This window comes from Merops nubicus, unplaced genomic scaffold (assembly GCF_000691845.1).
Source record: "Merops nubicus isolate BGI_N331 unplaced genomic scaffold, ASM69184v1 scaffold14502, whole genome shotgun sequence".
Classification (NCBI taxonomy): domain Eukaryota; kingdom Metazoa; phylum Chordata; class Aves; order Coraciiformes; family Meropidae; genus Merops; species Merops nubicus.
Window position 1 is genome coordinate 12,704 of NW_008594429.1, and position 14,911 is coordinate 27,614.

Genomic DNA, 14,911 nt, shown 5'->3' on the forward strand with positions numbered 1-14,911 from the left:
AGGTGGGTAAAGCATCATCTGCAGCAGGATCTCCATCCAGCCACCCAGAGGGCCACCTCCTGCTGTGCCCGTTAGCATCCCAGCACTGCTGGGGGCAGAGTGTTCTGAGCCCTGCTCTCTTCCTTGGTCACAATTCACCCTCCTCAAACCAGGCTCCAGGAACTGTCAGTAAGCATTTTGCAATAAGTTTGGCAGGGCGTTTGGAATTCAATAACCAAATAAATTCATAGGGTAGGGATATGTGTGTGTATATATATATATATATATATTTTAACATCCTGGAATTTGGGAATGACATGCTGTGCTATAAATAGGAGTGGATCAGAGGAGTTAAGAGTTCTCTTCAGGGTCTGGCATGAACAAAACCTGAACCAGATGCTGAAAACTTTTCTCTCCGAGTTTTTCTTCCCTGGGGGAAGGGACCATGTCAGATTCCTGAGATTTTGCCATACTCTGTTTGTTTTTCCTGGCTTTTCATCTCCCACTGTTGAGCTCTTGCTGGGCATCATCCCCCTTCAGCTGCCACGACTGTGCTCACGGGGACGCACGTAGAGCTGAGCTCCCCACCTCTACCCTGGCACTTGGGTAGTTGTCACCCTGCTGCCACCTTGCAGAGTGGCTCAAAGAACCTGTAAGGTGATTTCTGAGGGTGTTTCTGTCAGGCAGAGAAGCTGCTGGGATTCAGGAGAGGGGATGGAACTTGGTTCTCAGAAGTGGCATTCTGGAAGGCGTTGGCCTGCCCTTTGCTTCTGGAAATGCCTGTGGAGCAAGGCTGAAAATACATTGGACTACAAAGTCCAAGACTCCAAAAAAAATCAGATTGGCCATTTCTAGCTGGGGTTTGCTGTTATCCACGTTGCCTTAGGTCCCACAGGTGTGTTGTGGCAGCAAATGAAGTTGCAGCCTGGTCTGAGGCTTGCTGTGGGCTCTTCTGGATGGTGCTGCTGCAGGGTCTCAGGGTCTGCTGCCCGAGAGGCTGTGCCAGCAGCAGGGAGAGGTTTTTCTGCACACAGCAGTGCAAGCCTGGATTAAACTGAGCTGTGTGCCCTCCAAGCCTGGATGGAGCATCGTGAGGTGTGGCTGGTGTGCTGTACTCCCAGCTGGAGTTAGCCTGTTCCCACTGCCCCAGCTTTCAGAGACCTGGGCACTGGCAGCTTCATACTCAATTTTGTAGAGCATAATGTGAGGAGGAGAGCAGATGGAGGTCAGTGGAGGCTGTGAGGCCATGACTGGGCTGGGGTCTCTGTCCAGCACTGTTCTGTGCCGTTTTAGAGGGGTGCAGAAACCTGTCTTGACATGGGTTTGTCTTCTCTGGAGAAATGGCTCAAGTCTCTGGGCATCCTGGTGGTTTATAGCCCCGTGGAGCTGTGTGCCTCTGGGGTCCACTGCCCTGAGCACGTGCTGGAAGTCTGCTGGCACATCTACTGCTCAGCTGGCTGGGAGAGGAGGGGAGGGAGAGGCAGGAGTTGCTTGGGTGTGGCTGCTAAAGCAGTGCCTCCCCACTGATGCTGCAGCTGCCATTGCTGGTTCTTTACAGGACACAGGGATTGGGATGACACAGGAGGAGCTGGTTTCTAACCTCGGTACCATTGCTCGCTCAGGCTCAAAGGTAAGCTGGGGTGAGGCAGCCCTTCCCCTCTCCTCCTTAAAGAAAACTCTTCTCCAGTTACAGCCACTTTCATTCTCCCAGTAATTTCTCACTCCATGTTGTCCCTTTGCCCCCAGCCCAGCTGTGAGGTGACACCCCTCATCTCTGGAGTCATGATTTTAAGGTTTCATGCTCCTGAGTGAGTGAGCCCTCCCCTGTTTTCCTTTACTGCCAGTGGCAGTGAGTGTTCCCTCAGCAGTGCTCCCCTTTTCCAGAGGTGCATTCCTGGGGGAGAAACCCTTTTCCTTGGGCACCACTCTCAGAGCACTGGTGTAGAAGTGTGGGATGAAGGCACTGACTGCCAGGCTGGTACCTGGCCTGGGGCTGTGCCCGTGTGTGAGGGGGGTTTGCAGCCTCCCAGTGGTTCCTGAAGTCACTCTGTGCTGTTTTATCATAGAATTGTTGCATGTTTGGGGTTGGAAGAGACCATTAAAGGTCATCTACTGTCTCCTTTGTTCCTCCAGGCTTTTCTAGATGCTCTGCAGAGTCAAGCTGAAGCCAGCAGTAAAATCATTGGCCAGTTTGGAGTGGGCTTCTACTCAGCCTTCATGGTGGCTGATAAAGTGGAGGTGTTCTCACAGTCTGCAGAGCCAGGGAGCCCAGGCTACCACTGGTCTTCAGATGGGTGAGGCTCCCAAATGGGATGGCAGTGTGGGGGGGCTGTGCCCAGACTGGGCATGGACTGAACACTGTGCAAAGCCAGAGCTTGTGTGGCCTTTCATGACCAGCCTGCTGGCTTAGGCCCTGCTCAGATGGCAACCAAACGTGGCCAGAAGTGCCAAGGTGAAAACCACAGGGACAGACTGGCTTTGTCAGAGCAGGTGTGTTGTAGACAAAGAGCTCCTGCCCCTCCTCTTCCTTCCCTGCTGGTTGGCAACCATCTCAGCAGTGCCACAGACTGGAGAGACCCATTTCATCTCTTTGGTCCAGTCATCCCCTGGGTTTTTGCTCCAGGACAACAATCTGCATTTCCTTAAAACCTCCTAGGAACAAAGAATTTACAAAGTTATTTAAATTCTTGGAAAAACCTCTTGTAGCTGAGCTATCAGACTATCTTGGGCTGCAGTTAAGCTGCTGTACACTGCAGCCTGTACCACTCTACAGTCTGAAAGCTCCTCTGCCATCTCTCTCCAGTGCTCTCCTCAGCAGTAGGGTAGGACTGGTCAGCCAGAATGGGCTGTCTTCACCATAACCAGTTTCTGCAGAGTCCAGTGGAGACAGGAGTGAGGGCCCACGAACAAGTCAGAGCAGCCAAGGGAGCAGCCAGGAGCTTGGGTGTTCAGCCACTGCAGGAAATGGAGGAGAAGAGTTGAAGGCTGGGCTCACACAACCTGGAGTTTGTTTCCTTTTCAGCTCCTTTGTTTCCTTTTCAGCTCCTTTGTTTCCTTTGTTTCTGCTGGTGCCTTTGCAGAGCAGTGTGTCCTGGGGCTGGAGTTGCTGTAGGGAAGACACCCACATGTTTTTTGGGGGGAGGAGGCTTCTCAGAAGCACAGAGAGCCATTCAAGAGTTTCTGCCTTTTCCTCTTGGTGCTCAAGTGTTCTGTGTGCTCTTAGTTTAATAAAACACATGAATGTCCCATCATGGATGTATGTGAAGCACGAGCTGTTTTCTAATCCTAGTTCAGGAGTGTTTGAGATTGCAGAAGCCTCTGGTGTCAGAACTGGGACTAAGATTATTGTACATCTCAAGGAAGACTGCAGGGAGTTTGCAAACGAGGACCGAGTCAAGGGTGAGTGGAGGGGGATGTGTTACCTGCCCGAGGGGCTGTGTGGCAGCTGCTGGTACCCCACGAGTGGGAGGTGAATTCACAGCATTTTTCCTCTCCTGCAACACCTTTCACCTGCTGTTCCTGAGAAGATTCTCACTGTGCTGTTTTCACAAGTGACTCTCCTTTGTCTTCATTCCATTCCAGAGGTGGTGACAAAATACAGCAACTTCATCAGCTTCCCCCTGTACCTCAATGGGAGAAGAATTAACACGTTGCAGGTGAGCAGGAGGGCCAAGGCAGGTCACTCGTGGAGATGGACCTCTGTAATCCTCTGCTGCAGGCAGGGAACAGCAGAAAGCTGCTGCTGTCCCTGGAAATCCGGGGAGGATTGTCCAGGATGTCACAGACCCTGTAGCAAACAGTTAATTAGAACACAAAGAGCCAATCCAGGAGAAGTCATGCATGGAACTGCTTGTTTGAATTTGTCAGAGAGAATTCTTGCAGATTGACAACTTCTGGGTCTTCCTTAATCAGAATTATTTCTGTTTATTTCAGAATGATTTCAGTGCTTTATGATACTTATTCTGTTTAAGCCAGGTGATGTGTTGGGATTGCTCATATCACTGCTGTGCTGACACCTCTTGCTGCAGTTCTTTCTGTCTCAGCATGAGACAGCCAGTGAACAATTGGTTTTCTTAGTGCCTCAGCTCCCAGCCTGATTTTTCTTCACAGCTCCTAGCTGAGCACTGTTTGCTGCTGGCATTTTCTAACCACTTAAAATCATATTGCAGCCAGGTCCATTTTAGTCAGAAGTTCTTGGCCCAATTGGTGAAATTAATTCTCTTTAAAACAAAAATAAATCTATTAATCATTTTCCTCCTGCATTCTCCTTTTCTGGTTGTTTAAAGCCTCCTCACCTCAGAGAGCAGTTAGGGAGCATATTTGTGTGGGTTTATTAATTCCTTGGAATGTGGCACTGCACACACAGACTTTCAGGACTGTACTTAAATATTTTATCATATTAATTTATCGAAGGCTCTGTAATTGATGCTGTTAGTCACTGATATTTATTTGGATTCCTGCATAATAGTGTTTCTGTTCTGAAGGCTTTTAGCTGTTTCCCTTAAATGACAACAGCAGAACTAGATTTAGAGAGCTGTTTGTTCTTCTTACCTGACAGTCAATAGAGCAGACTCCCTAGAGAGGAGCAGTACTAGAGCAAGGGACAGAGTGCCCCTAATAGAGCCATGTACTTTTATCTCCTTATCAGAAAGTCTGTTTTCCCTTGGGGTACAGCAGCAGCTTTATTCTCATTATACTCCCATTTCAAGCCTTTTCTTTATCCAGGATCTTGTTTTTGCATTTTTTCCCCCACGTCAACATCAATTCACTGCAAACAGAGCCATAGTTAGTCCCCTGGTGTGGATTTTCCAAGATAAGCTCTTGAATGCTTGCCATGGAGCTGCCAGTGTGGAGTCAGTGGCTTTCCTGGTCTGACTGTAGTGACTGTAGCTACAAGTAAGCCTGTGGGAAAGCAGCACTTTGCCTAACCACAGCTGCTGTAAGGCACCTGAGCACCCAGCTGAGTCCCTAATCCTACCTGTGATCCTGCAAAGGATGCTGGAGTGTGCTGGAAGTGTTATGAAGCAGCTGGTGGAACAAAGCCTTGAGGCAGAAGGAGCTTTAAGGAGCATGGCAGCATGGCAGGGCTGCCAGAGCCCCCAATCCCTCAGACTCTGGCAGGTGGAGGGTGGGTTGGATGGTTGTATTGCCCTCAGTAATCAGTCCTGTCACTCATTAGGGCCTGAGCAGCAAAGGTGAGTGCAGTGGGCTTCACCTGCTGGAAACAGGAGAATTTTCGTTGAGTCCCAGTGCTTGTTAAATGGGCAGAACCTCCCACATCTTTGCTAGATGCTAATCTTTTCCTGAGGTACTGAAACCTTAAAATGTGGTGTGAGGATGGGCCAAATGGTGCAGAAGGGGTTTAGAGCAGCAGCAGGTGGGAGGATGGCCATGGGAGAGGGGCTGGTCTGGAGCTCCTGGCTTCAGTTCCATGTTGAGGTGTGAAGCAGTGCTGCTGGAGCAGCTGCCCTGCAGCAGGCATGGCCCAGTGGCCCACAGAGCACCTCCCAAACCCTTCCATAACAAACCAGCAAAGACAGACAATCCAGGAGGTGCTTCACAAGCCCTCAGCTGACCTGCTGGTGGGATGGTGACCTCCATCAGGGCGTCAGGAGGATTGCAACAAGACCCACTTCAGCTTCCACTTTTCTTCTGCTTACTGGTCAGGCCTTGAGATGCTTGACCAGTGCTGGCAGCCAGCTGAGCTGTGGTAGCTGCCCAGGCTGCTCTCGGCCAGTGGGAAGCGTGAGGCAGTGCAGAGGAGCCAAATCCCTTTTGCTTTGGGTTAAACTAAGCTGCCTTATCTCTGCTGCAGGGCAGGAGACCTCTGTGAGAGGTGACCCGAGGTCAGGTGAGGGGCAGGGATTTGTTAGTCTGGGATAACGTGCCCTGGGGCTGTGCTGAGGCCTCTGGCTGCCCGAAGGATTTTCCATTTCCACCTCCAGCATCCCGGAGGGAAAGCCCAACTCTGAGAGAAGCCCCCCTGTGCCGTGAGCCCGCGGGGCTTCAGAGCTGGTGGGCACTCGGGTCCCTGCTCCTCCACAGGCACTCTGGATGCTGGACCCCAAGGAGGTCAGCGAGTGGCAGCACGAGGAGTTCTACCGGTTCATCGCCCAGGCTCACGACCGGCCCCGCTACGTCCTGCACTACAGGGCTGATGCCCCCCTCAACATCCGCAGCATCTTCTACGTCCCTGAGCAGGTGTGTGCCCCTCCCTCTGGGCAACGGGGGCACGTCTGCCCCCCTGCCCCCAAGGGGAGAGAGCAGGAGGGCTCTGCAGGGAGAGGAGGCAGCTAAGGCTGCAGAATGACAAGGAGGAATGTTCACTGTGGCATCTTCACTGAGGCTGCGCCTCGAATCCTGGGGTCAGGTTTGGGCCCCTCACTCCAAGAAGGACCTTGAGGGGCTGGAGTGTGGCCAGAGAAGGGCAACAAAGCTGGGGAAGGTTCTAGAGCCCAAGTGTGGTGAGGAGCAGCTGAGGGAGCTGGGGGTGCTGAGCCTGGAGCAAAGGAGGCTCAGGGGAGACCTTCTGGCTCTGCACAGCTCCTGACAGGAGCCTGGAGCCAGGGGGGGGTCGGGCTCTGCTCCCAAGGAACAAGGGACAGGACAAGAGGAAACAGCCTCAAGTTGCCCCAGGGGAGGTTGAGGTTGTCCCTGAGGAACAATTTCTTGCCCTTGAAGTTTGTTGATCCAGGGCTGTGCCAGGCTGCCCAGGGCAGTGGTGGAGTCCCCACCCCTGGAGGGGTTTCCAAGCCCTGGAGATGTGGGGTGAGGGACACAGGGCAGTGGGGACCTGGCAGTGCTGGGGGAGGGCTGGACTTGATGACCTTAAAGGTCTCTTCCAACCAAGGTGATTCTATCTCTGCAGTGGGGTGGGTGTTGCAGGATAGTTGTGGGAATACTGAGGCACAACAGGAGCAGGGAGATGGCTCAGGGAGGTCCCTAGGGAAGACAGCCAAGATTTCAGCTCTCGTTGGGTTCAGCACTGGTAGGGAAGACCACACTGTGTCCTGGTCAGCTGGTGCAGGACAGTGTGCAGCTGGGCACCCTGCAGGGTGCTGGTGTTACCCTTCTGTCTCCTGTTCCTGCAGAAACCATCCATGTTTGACATCAGCAGGGAACTGGGCTCCAGCGTCGCTCTCTACAGCCGCAAAATTCTCATCCAAACCAAAGCTGCAGACATCCTGCCCAAATGGCTGCGCTTCCTTAGAGGTGTGTCCTGAGAGCAGGAGCTCCCTGGCCTCCACGGGGTAGGAGGCAAGGTCCTGCCTTCCTGAGCCTGGCACTTGTGCTTGCCTCAGGTTGAAGGGTGGCTCTGTGTTGCAGGTGTTGTGGACAGCGAGGATATACCCCTGAACCTCAGCAGGGAGCTGCTGCAGGAGAGTGCCCTCATCAGGTAAGGAAGGGGTAGACCCTGTGGACTGCTGAGGCTCCTCTGGCTTCTTGCTGGTTGAGGAGGGATCACCACAGGACAGTTAGAGGGGCTTGGAGGGACCTGGCATGTGAGCTGCAGCGTTTCCACCCTGGAGAATTTCTGTAGTCTGAAGTGAGTTATTTCTCAGCCACGCTGGTGACGTCTCAGGATGTGAGAGTGGTGCCCTGAGATGTACAATCTGCTGCTGCCTGTGTGGGCCCTGTGTCCCTCGTGTCCTGGGCTGCCTTTCAGTATCTCTGCTCTACAGCAGCAACAGTGATTTTGCTATTTAAAGTGTCTGGTCTGCAACACCAAGTGGTTTGGGAAACAAAACCAGTCAGTCAGCTGTCAGCACTAGGAACTTGGCCCTTACTTGAGTGTCACCATTATTCATGTGTAGGTCTTCAAGCAGCACCTTGTGCCTCTCATTTCCAGACTTCCTTCAAAGCTCTGCTGTGCTCACACACAGATTTGTTAAAAACTGAGTGTCAGCCAGCAGGGTTTTGGATTGGTGCTGGGACCCAGTGAAGCTGATTGCCAGAACCCCTTAGGCCTGGCTTTGGCTTTTTCTTAATTTTTGTCCTTCAAGTCCCCACTCAAACATCTGCTGTTGGAGGAACTCGAAGCACAAGAGCAGGATCTTACTCCTTAGCATTGGCACTGTCATCTTGTTAGGGTTGGTGGCTAACTTTGCATTCTGCAGCTGGTGAAATGCCTCCACCTTCACTAGAGTCACCAAATTAACCCAGTCACTTCACAGTGGTTTTTCAGCCCTTCAGAAAGGGTTCCTCCAAGTTGTAACCCTTTTATAGGTGCTTCCTTCCCCTGTTTAAGGGTAGCTGTGGGAGTGAGGCAGGTGTCCTGCAGCATCACTGAGTTAGGAGTTACTGAAGGTTTGAGTTTCAGCAGTACATTTGTACCACAGCTCTCTCTCTCCAGCTCAAGATCTGCTCTTGACTGAGAAGGAACAGATGTAGAGCCGTGAGGGAAAGGAGACAGTGGACCCAGAGTTTCTTCTTTGTCCTCATGTTTGCAAATGCATCACTAAAACACTGTACAGGGAGAAAAATTATCACCTAAAATTTTCACCTACAATCTCTTGTCCTGGTCTAGCAGCTATCTTTAAAAAGGCTTGTTCCTGCTGCAGGAAGCTCCGGGATGTTTTGCAGAAGAGGTTGATCAAGTTCTTCATTGACCAGAGCAAGAAGGACCCTGAGAAATATGCCAAATTCTTTGAGGAATACGGTGTATTCATGAGAGAGGGGATTGTCACGATAGCAGAGCAGGATGTCAAGGTACCAGGAGTCCTAGAGCTGATGGGAAAGACCACTAGCTCCTGTCATGGCCTGGGCTGAGGGGAACTGCTGCTTTTCTGTGAATCTTACATGCCAGTAACTTGTGTTTCTGGGTCTAACAAGACCTGCAGATTTTCTAGCATCCAAACTCTGGCCCTTTCTGACTGGGTGCTGCTTCCCACTTCGTTGGGGGCACTGCAGAGTCTGCACTCACACTGTGTTGCCAGCTCTGCCTGGTGCAATGTGAACTGCAGCAGGCCATGAAGTGGGGCTTTCCCCTGCTGTTGTCCTCTGTCTGGATTCTCATCTCCAGAACTTGATGTACCTCCTGTCTAACGCACGTTTCTGCCTCCTTACCATCTCTGTCTGGAAAGGAGGGGGACTGAGAATCCCCTGAGCCTTTTAGCAGGGCTGCAGACCAGCCTCCGTGCTACCAAGGAAGGGAACTCTTGGGGCTGGGGGCGGCCGGGTTGGAGCTGCAGGTGCCTGCCCCCAGCTGCCAGGAGGCTGTTTCTTGCAGGAGGACATCGCCAGGCTGCTGCGTTACGAGTCGTCGGCGCTGCCCGCGGGGCAGCTGAGCAGCCTGGCCGAGTACGCCTCCCGCATGAGGGCGGGGAGCAGGAACATCTACTACCTGTGTGCCCCCTCCCGCCACCTGGCCGAGCACTCCCCCTACTTCGAGGCCATGAAGAGGAAGGACACGGAGGTGGGTGAGCAGGGTGCCGTGGCCGGAGCTCGGAGCCGAGCGGGGCGGTGGGCGAGGGCTGGGGTGGGCCCCTGCCGGGGTGGTTTCTTTGCCCAGGCTCCCTCTGTCTCCAGTTAGACTGGCTCGTGTGGTGCATGGCCAGGAAGGCCCCATCCCATGTGCTGTGTAGGAGGATTGTGCAGACAACTCCTTCTTGTGCAGACATCTCCTTCTGACATTTGTTGAACATCGTCACTGAAGCCCAGAGCAGGAGCTGCAGAGCTGCTGTGTGGGGCTGGTGCTGGTGTTACAGGTGTCCTCTGCAGGCAGGTGGCCCTTTGAGGGCTGGAGTCAGTAAAAACCTTTCTGTGGGGCAGCAGGACTTGTTCAGCTGCAGGCCTGCCACCCATGGTAACGAAGCCCTCCGAGGGTTTGCTTTCATTTGAGGCCCTGAGAAATAGTCACCATGGGGTCAAACCTGCTGGTTACCCTTGTGATCTTCTTGTTGTTTGGTGCAGAGTTGCCTTGGGAAGGGGGAAGTGCTGTTACATCCCCAACAACATGTTATTGTCCTTTTTTTTGGCACAGGTCCTGTTCTGCTATGAGCAGTTCGACGAGCTGACGCTCTTGCACCTTCGGGAGTTTGACAAGAAGAAGCTGATCTCAGTGGAGACAGATATTGTTGTTGACCACTATAAGGAAGAGAAGTTTGAGGAGAGCCGCCCAGGTATCGTGAGGCTCCCCTGGCCCTCCTGCCCCCCCAGCACTCCTGCAGCTCCTGAGCATGTCAGCAGGAGCATTCCTCCCACCCTGCCACGCTCACACTCTGAGCCAGCTTGCCATGCTTGCAGATCCCTTCCACCCCACATGATCCAAGTTTCAGCCATTTGCTAATTTAAACAGATGAAATGTCACACGTGGAGCTTCTGTGATTTGAGTTTTAACAACACATGGACATCTGGTGCCATGACAGAGGCAGGCAGGGCACGAGCCTGCCCTCCCTGGGTATGGCAGGGTCTGGGAGGAGGGCATTGTACGTAGGCTTCCCATTTCCACAGGATGAGGAGATAAATGGCCACGTGACATGGGCTGAGCTCAGGAGTAAAGCTCACTGTCTAGTGACACGCTACAGATGCACACTCAGGTGTGGCTTCTTCCCCCTGCAGCTGCAGAACGTCTGACAGAGGAAGAGGCTGAGGATCTGATGGCCTGGATGAGAAATGCCTTGGGCTCTCGAGTCACTGGTGTTAAGGTGGGTGTTCTGTGTCTGGGGAACTGAGCACAGGAGATCCATGGAGGTAAGGAGCTAGGGAAAAGAGGTGGTTGATTTGGGATACAAGAGATCCATGGAGGTAAGGAGCTAGGGAAAAAAGATGGTGGTTGATTTGGGATCTGCTGCCACAGATTCTTCTTTGGACTGCAAGAGAAATCACTCTTCATGCTGGAAATGGTCTGAGTGCTGGCATTTGTCATTTGGATAGTCAGCCTGACAGCAGAAAAAAAACATCTTGGTGTGTAATGAGCAAAGCCCATTTCACTGGCTCCTGCTCAGGTTACCAGAGGCTGGTGGCTGACTTGCCCTTGGGCTAGAGAGGCGTATGGGCGAGGAGCACCCTGGGCCCAGCTGGGAGCCACTGCTCCTGGCCCAGCCAGGCCGTTGGGGCACTCAGCTGTCCTGCTGGTTTAGGCAGCTCCTGTGGGGCAGGGGTGAATCGTGTCAGGGCTTGGTGTGGATCTGTGCTGAGGAGACTCTGAGCCCTTGAAGTCAGCCCCTGCACCACCCCTCTGGCTGTCCCGCACAGGTGACCACGCGGCTGGACACCCACCCTGCCATGGTCACTGTCCTGGAGATGGGTGCTGCCCGCCACTTCCTCCGCATGCAGCAGCTGGCCAAGACCCAAGAGGAGCGTGCCCAGCTCCTGCAGCCCACCCTGGAGATCAACACGGGGTAAGGGGGAGCACTGCTCCCTGTATTCCACCTGTGATCAGCACTCCTGAGGCTGCACCTTGAATGAGGTTTGGGCACCTCACTCCAGCAAGGACCCTGAGGGGCTGGAGCGTGGCCAGAGAAGGGCAATGAAGCTGACGGGGAAGGGGGAGGAGCAGCTGAGGGAGCTGGGGGTGCTGAGCCTGGAGCAAAGGAGGCTCAGGGGAGACCTTCTGGCTCTGCACAGCCCCGGACAGGAGCCTGGAGCCAGAGGGGGGTCGGGCTCTGCTCCCAAGGAACAAGGGACAGGACAAGAGGAAACAGCCTCAAGCTGCCCCAGGGGAGGTTGAGGTTGGATACTAGGAAAAATGTCTTTCCTTGCAGAGGTTGATCCAGGGCTGTGCCAGGCTGCCCAGGGCAGTGGTGGAGTCCCCACCCCTGGAGGGGTTTCCAAGCTGTGGAGATGTGGTGTGAGGGACACGGGGCAGTGGGGACCTGGCAGGGATGGGGGAAGGGTTGGACTTGATCTTAAAGGTCTCTTCCAACCAAACCAATTCCATGTTTCTCTTCTGTGACAGCAGTGCTAGGCCTGGGCACTGCAGCCTTTCTGGGGTGGAGGCAGAGGAGGCCAAGCAACACTCCCAGTTAGAGCCCTCCCGGTGCAGTGCAGCGTGTGCCGTGGTGCTTTGGTCTGTGAGGCTGCATGGCACGGGCACCATGAGCCACCCACACAGTGCCCAGCCCTCTGAGGACCAGGGGCTTTTAGGGACAGGATGAGAGAGAAGCCCCCAGAACAGGAGCAAGGAAGTTGGAGCTATTTTAGTCTTTAGGCAGAACCCTTTTTGTCCCACCTTGGCTTAGCTGCTCGTTCTGGAAATATATTTCTCATTGTGTCCAAAAATACCAAGACTCAGTGTTGATCTCTCTCACTCTTGCAGGCACGCTCTGATTAAGAAGCTTAACGAGCTGAAGGACAGTCAGCCTGATCTGGCCCAACTGTTGCTTGATCAGGTGAGTGTCAGGTCTTCTCCAGAAGCAGCACCAGCCTCTGCAGAGCCAGCTAGCAGACCGTGTGTGGCAGGGAACAGGATGAAGCCCTCAGGGTGGGCAGGAATCACATCTGTGGTCCCCACTCTGGGTATTTCTGATACTTGTGGTCCACGTGTTTTCCTACCAGATGGCCTAAAAGACATGCTTGGTCCTGGAGACTGACATTCCCTCTCTCCCCAGCTCTTGTCCAGCTTGCTCTTGCTGCTTATTTACTGCTCTCTTCTTAACAGGCTGCCCAGTGAAGTAGTGGAGTCCCCATCCCTGGAGGGCTTTAAAAGATGGGTAGATGTGGTGCTGAGGGGAATGGCTTGGTGGTGGACTTGGCAGTGCTGAGTTAATGGTTGGAATCAATGATTTTAAAGGTCTTTTCTGAGCTGAACAATTCAATGATTCTCTTTTTCAGATTTATGAGAATGCCATGATAGCAGCAGGGCTGAATGAGGATCCCAGACCAATGGTGAACCGGCTGAACGAGCTCCTCACCAGGATCCTGGAGAAGAACTGAGCCCCAGGAGAGACCAAAGGGTGAACCCTGTGCTGATCTCTCTTCCCACGTGTCATTGTTAGATCAGACATCACCAGCCTGTTCAAAATCTATCTTAGTGGGAACAAAATCCAGCAGCTGCTGGTAAAACAGCACACCAAAGTTCCTGACACGAGCCTGAAGAGCCTCATTTCATCCTGTTTCTAGAAATGGCCTTTCCCAAAACAGATGTTGGCAGGAGGATTCCCAGTTAGGTCTGTGAATACATCCCCCCTCCCCCATCCATGGAATCCCTGACCACCATTGTGCTCCAAACACAGGATTAATTAATTGGTTGAGAATCCTCCACCCCTGAGCAGGCAGGAGGAGTTTGCTGGTGTGGGGACAGATTGCTGCCAGTAGCAGACACTGGTACTGCTGGTGGGACACCACCAATCCCATGGCATAAAAGATCACCAAGCTGCTGCATGTGTGAGCTCATCCTGCTCTTGCTGGGCAGAAAGGGAAGTAACTGGGAAACAGCTTTCCAGTGTGTGGCTTTCTGGAGAGTCTCCAGGGGTTTTGCCTCTTCTGTGGGATAAACTGCATGTCTAGCTGATCTGTATGTATGATAAATAAACTCCTCTTCTTTTCCAGGCCCCTCCATTCTTCTCTCTTCCCCTCACTTTGGTCTTTGTGACTCCCAGCTGGTGACTTGTTGGTTCTTCTCTCTTCAGACACTGCTGGGTTCTTCAGGGCATCAGGCACTGGGCAGTGGTGGGAAGGCAGGGCTGTGAAAACACCAGGAGGTAGGAGCAGAGAGTGTGGAGGGAAAACAGGAGACTGTAGCTCTGAACTCAGCCTTCAAAGTGGAGTGCAGCCCTTTGAATCCTTTCAAAGGAGCAGTGGCCATTCAAGAGGAGAGGCCTTGGTGGCAGGAAATGCTGCACTGGGTGTCCCTCTGGGTGTCTGGTTTGCACCATGCAAACTGGTTTACAGGAATTCCTTCTGCACAGCAGGGGCTCTGAGGCAGCCATGGTATTTGTTTAGTTTATCTTTAAGTTTCTGGATTAAGATGCTGGAACTGGATTTGGTTAACTGTTTGAAGGCTCTGCTGGACAGGACAACCTGCAGCTCTTCAGGCTCCAGGAAGGCTGGCTGTGCAGAGAGGAATGAAAGGGGTCTGCTGCCTGGGGCACCAGCTTAGAAGTTTTATTAACTTCAGCTAAAATTTCATCTTTGTTCAGATGCAGAAGAGGAACTAATGTGACAGTTCAGATGGTGGTGAGAAGAACAAGGGACCACCTTCTACATCCTACACCCCTTCTGATAATTGGATCAGCACCAGTGTGGGCAGCAAGACTAGGGCAGGGATCATCCCCCTGAACTCAGCAGTGGTGAGGCTGCCTCTCAAATCCTGGGTTCAGTTTTGGGCCCCTCACTCCAAGAAGGACCTTGAGGGGCTGGAGTGGGTCCAGAGAAGGGCAACAAAGCTGGGGAAGGGTCTAGAGCCCAAGTGTGGGGAGGAGCAGCTGAGGGAGCTGGGGGTGCTGAGCCTGGAGCAAAGGAGGCTCAGGGGAGACCTTCTGGCTCTGCACAGCTCCTGACAGGAGCCTGGAGCCAGGGGGGGGTCGGGCTCTGCTCCCAGGGAACAAGGGACAGGACAAGAGGAAAGGGCCTCAAGCTGCCCCAGGGGAGGTTTCAGTTGTCCCTGAGGAACAATTTCTTGCCCTGGAGGGTTGCCCAGGGCTGTGCCAGGCTGCCCAGGGCAGTGGTGGAGTCCCCACCCCTGGAGGGGTTTCCAAGCTGTGGAGATGTGGTGTGAGGGACACGGGGCAGTGGGGACCTGGCAGTGCTGGGGGAACAGTTGCACTCTATGATCTTAAAGGTCTTTTCCAGCTTAAACTGTCTCTGTGCAGAAAGTTGATCTATTGAGCTTGACTTTTACTGGGACCTTATTAACTGCTGCCTGTCTCTTTTTCTTCTTGTTGGTTTTTTGGTTTGAGATTTTTTTTTTGTCTTCTTTTTTCTACAAGTTAAACTTTGTGTGCTGACAAACTGCTGGTGATAAACAGCGTGGCCTTTTCTGTGGCTCTGC

At 53.1% G+C, this 14,911-nt stretch overlaps 1 protein-coding gene across 1 annotated transcript in view; it reads left to right on the plus strand.

Annotated features, from left to right (window-relative positions):
• Positions 1-12,932, plus strand: part of TRAP1 (TNF receptor-associated protein 1) — a gene marked incomplete at its 5' end in the record, with an annotated part of 21,518 nt that extends 8,586 nt beyond the window's left edge. The window contains 14 exons of the mRNA XM_008935782.1: positions 1,538-1,609; positions 2,113-2,273; positions 3,269-3,378; positions 3,562-3,635; positions 6,025-6,180; positions 7,071-7,191; positions 7,306-7,375; positions 8,541-8,688; positions 9,209-9,394; positions 9,962-10,100; positions 10,540-10,625; positions 11,176-11,321; positions 12,239-12,311; positions 12,754-12,932. Coding sequence (XP_008934030.1) covers positions 1,538-1,609; positions 2,113-2,273; positions 3,269-3,378; positions 3,562-3,635; positions 6,025-6,180; positions 7,071-7,191; positions 7,306-7,375; positions 8,541-8,688; positions 9,209-9,394; positions 9,962-10,100; positions 10,540-10,625; positions 11,176-11,321; positions 12,239-12,311; positions 12,754-12,855 — 1,644 coding nt within the window. The remainder of the gene's footprint in view (positions 1-1,537; positions 1,610-2,112; positions 2,274-3,268; positions 3,379-3,561; positions 3,636-6,024; positions 6,181-7,070; positions 7,192-7,305; positions 7,376-8,540; positions 8,689-9,208; positions 9,395-9,961; positions 10,101-10,539; positions 10,626-11,175; positions 11,322-12,238; positions 12,312-12,753) is intronic.
• Between the last annotated feature and the right edge of the window lie 1,979 nt (positions 12,933-14,911).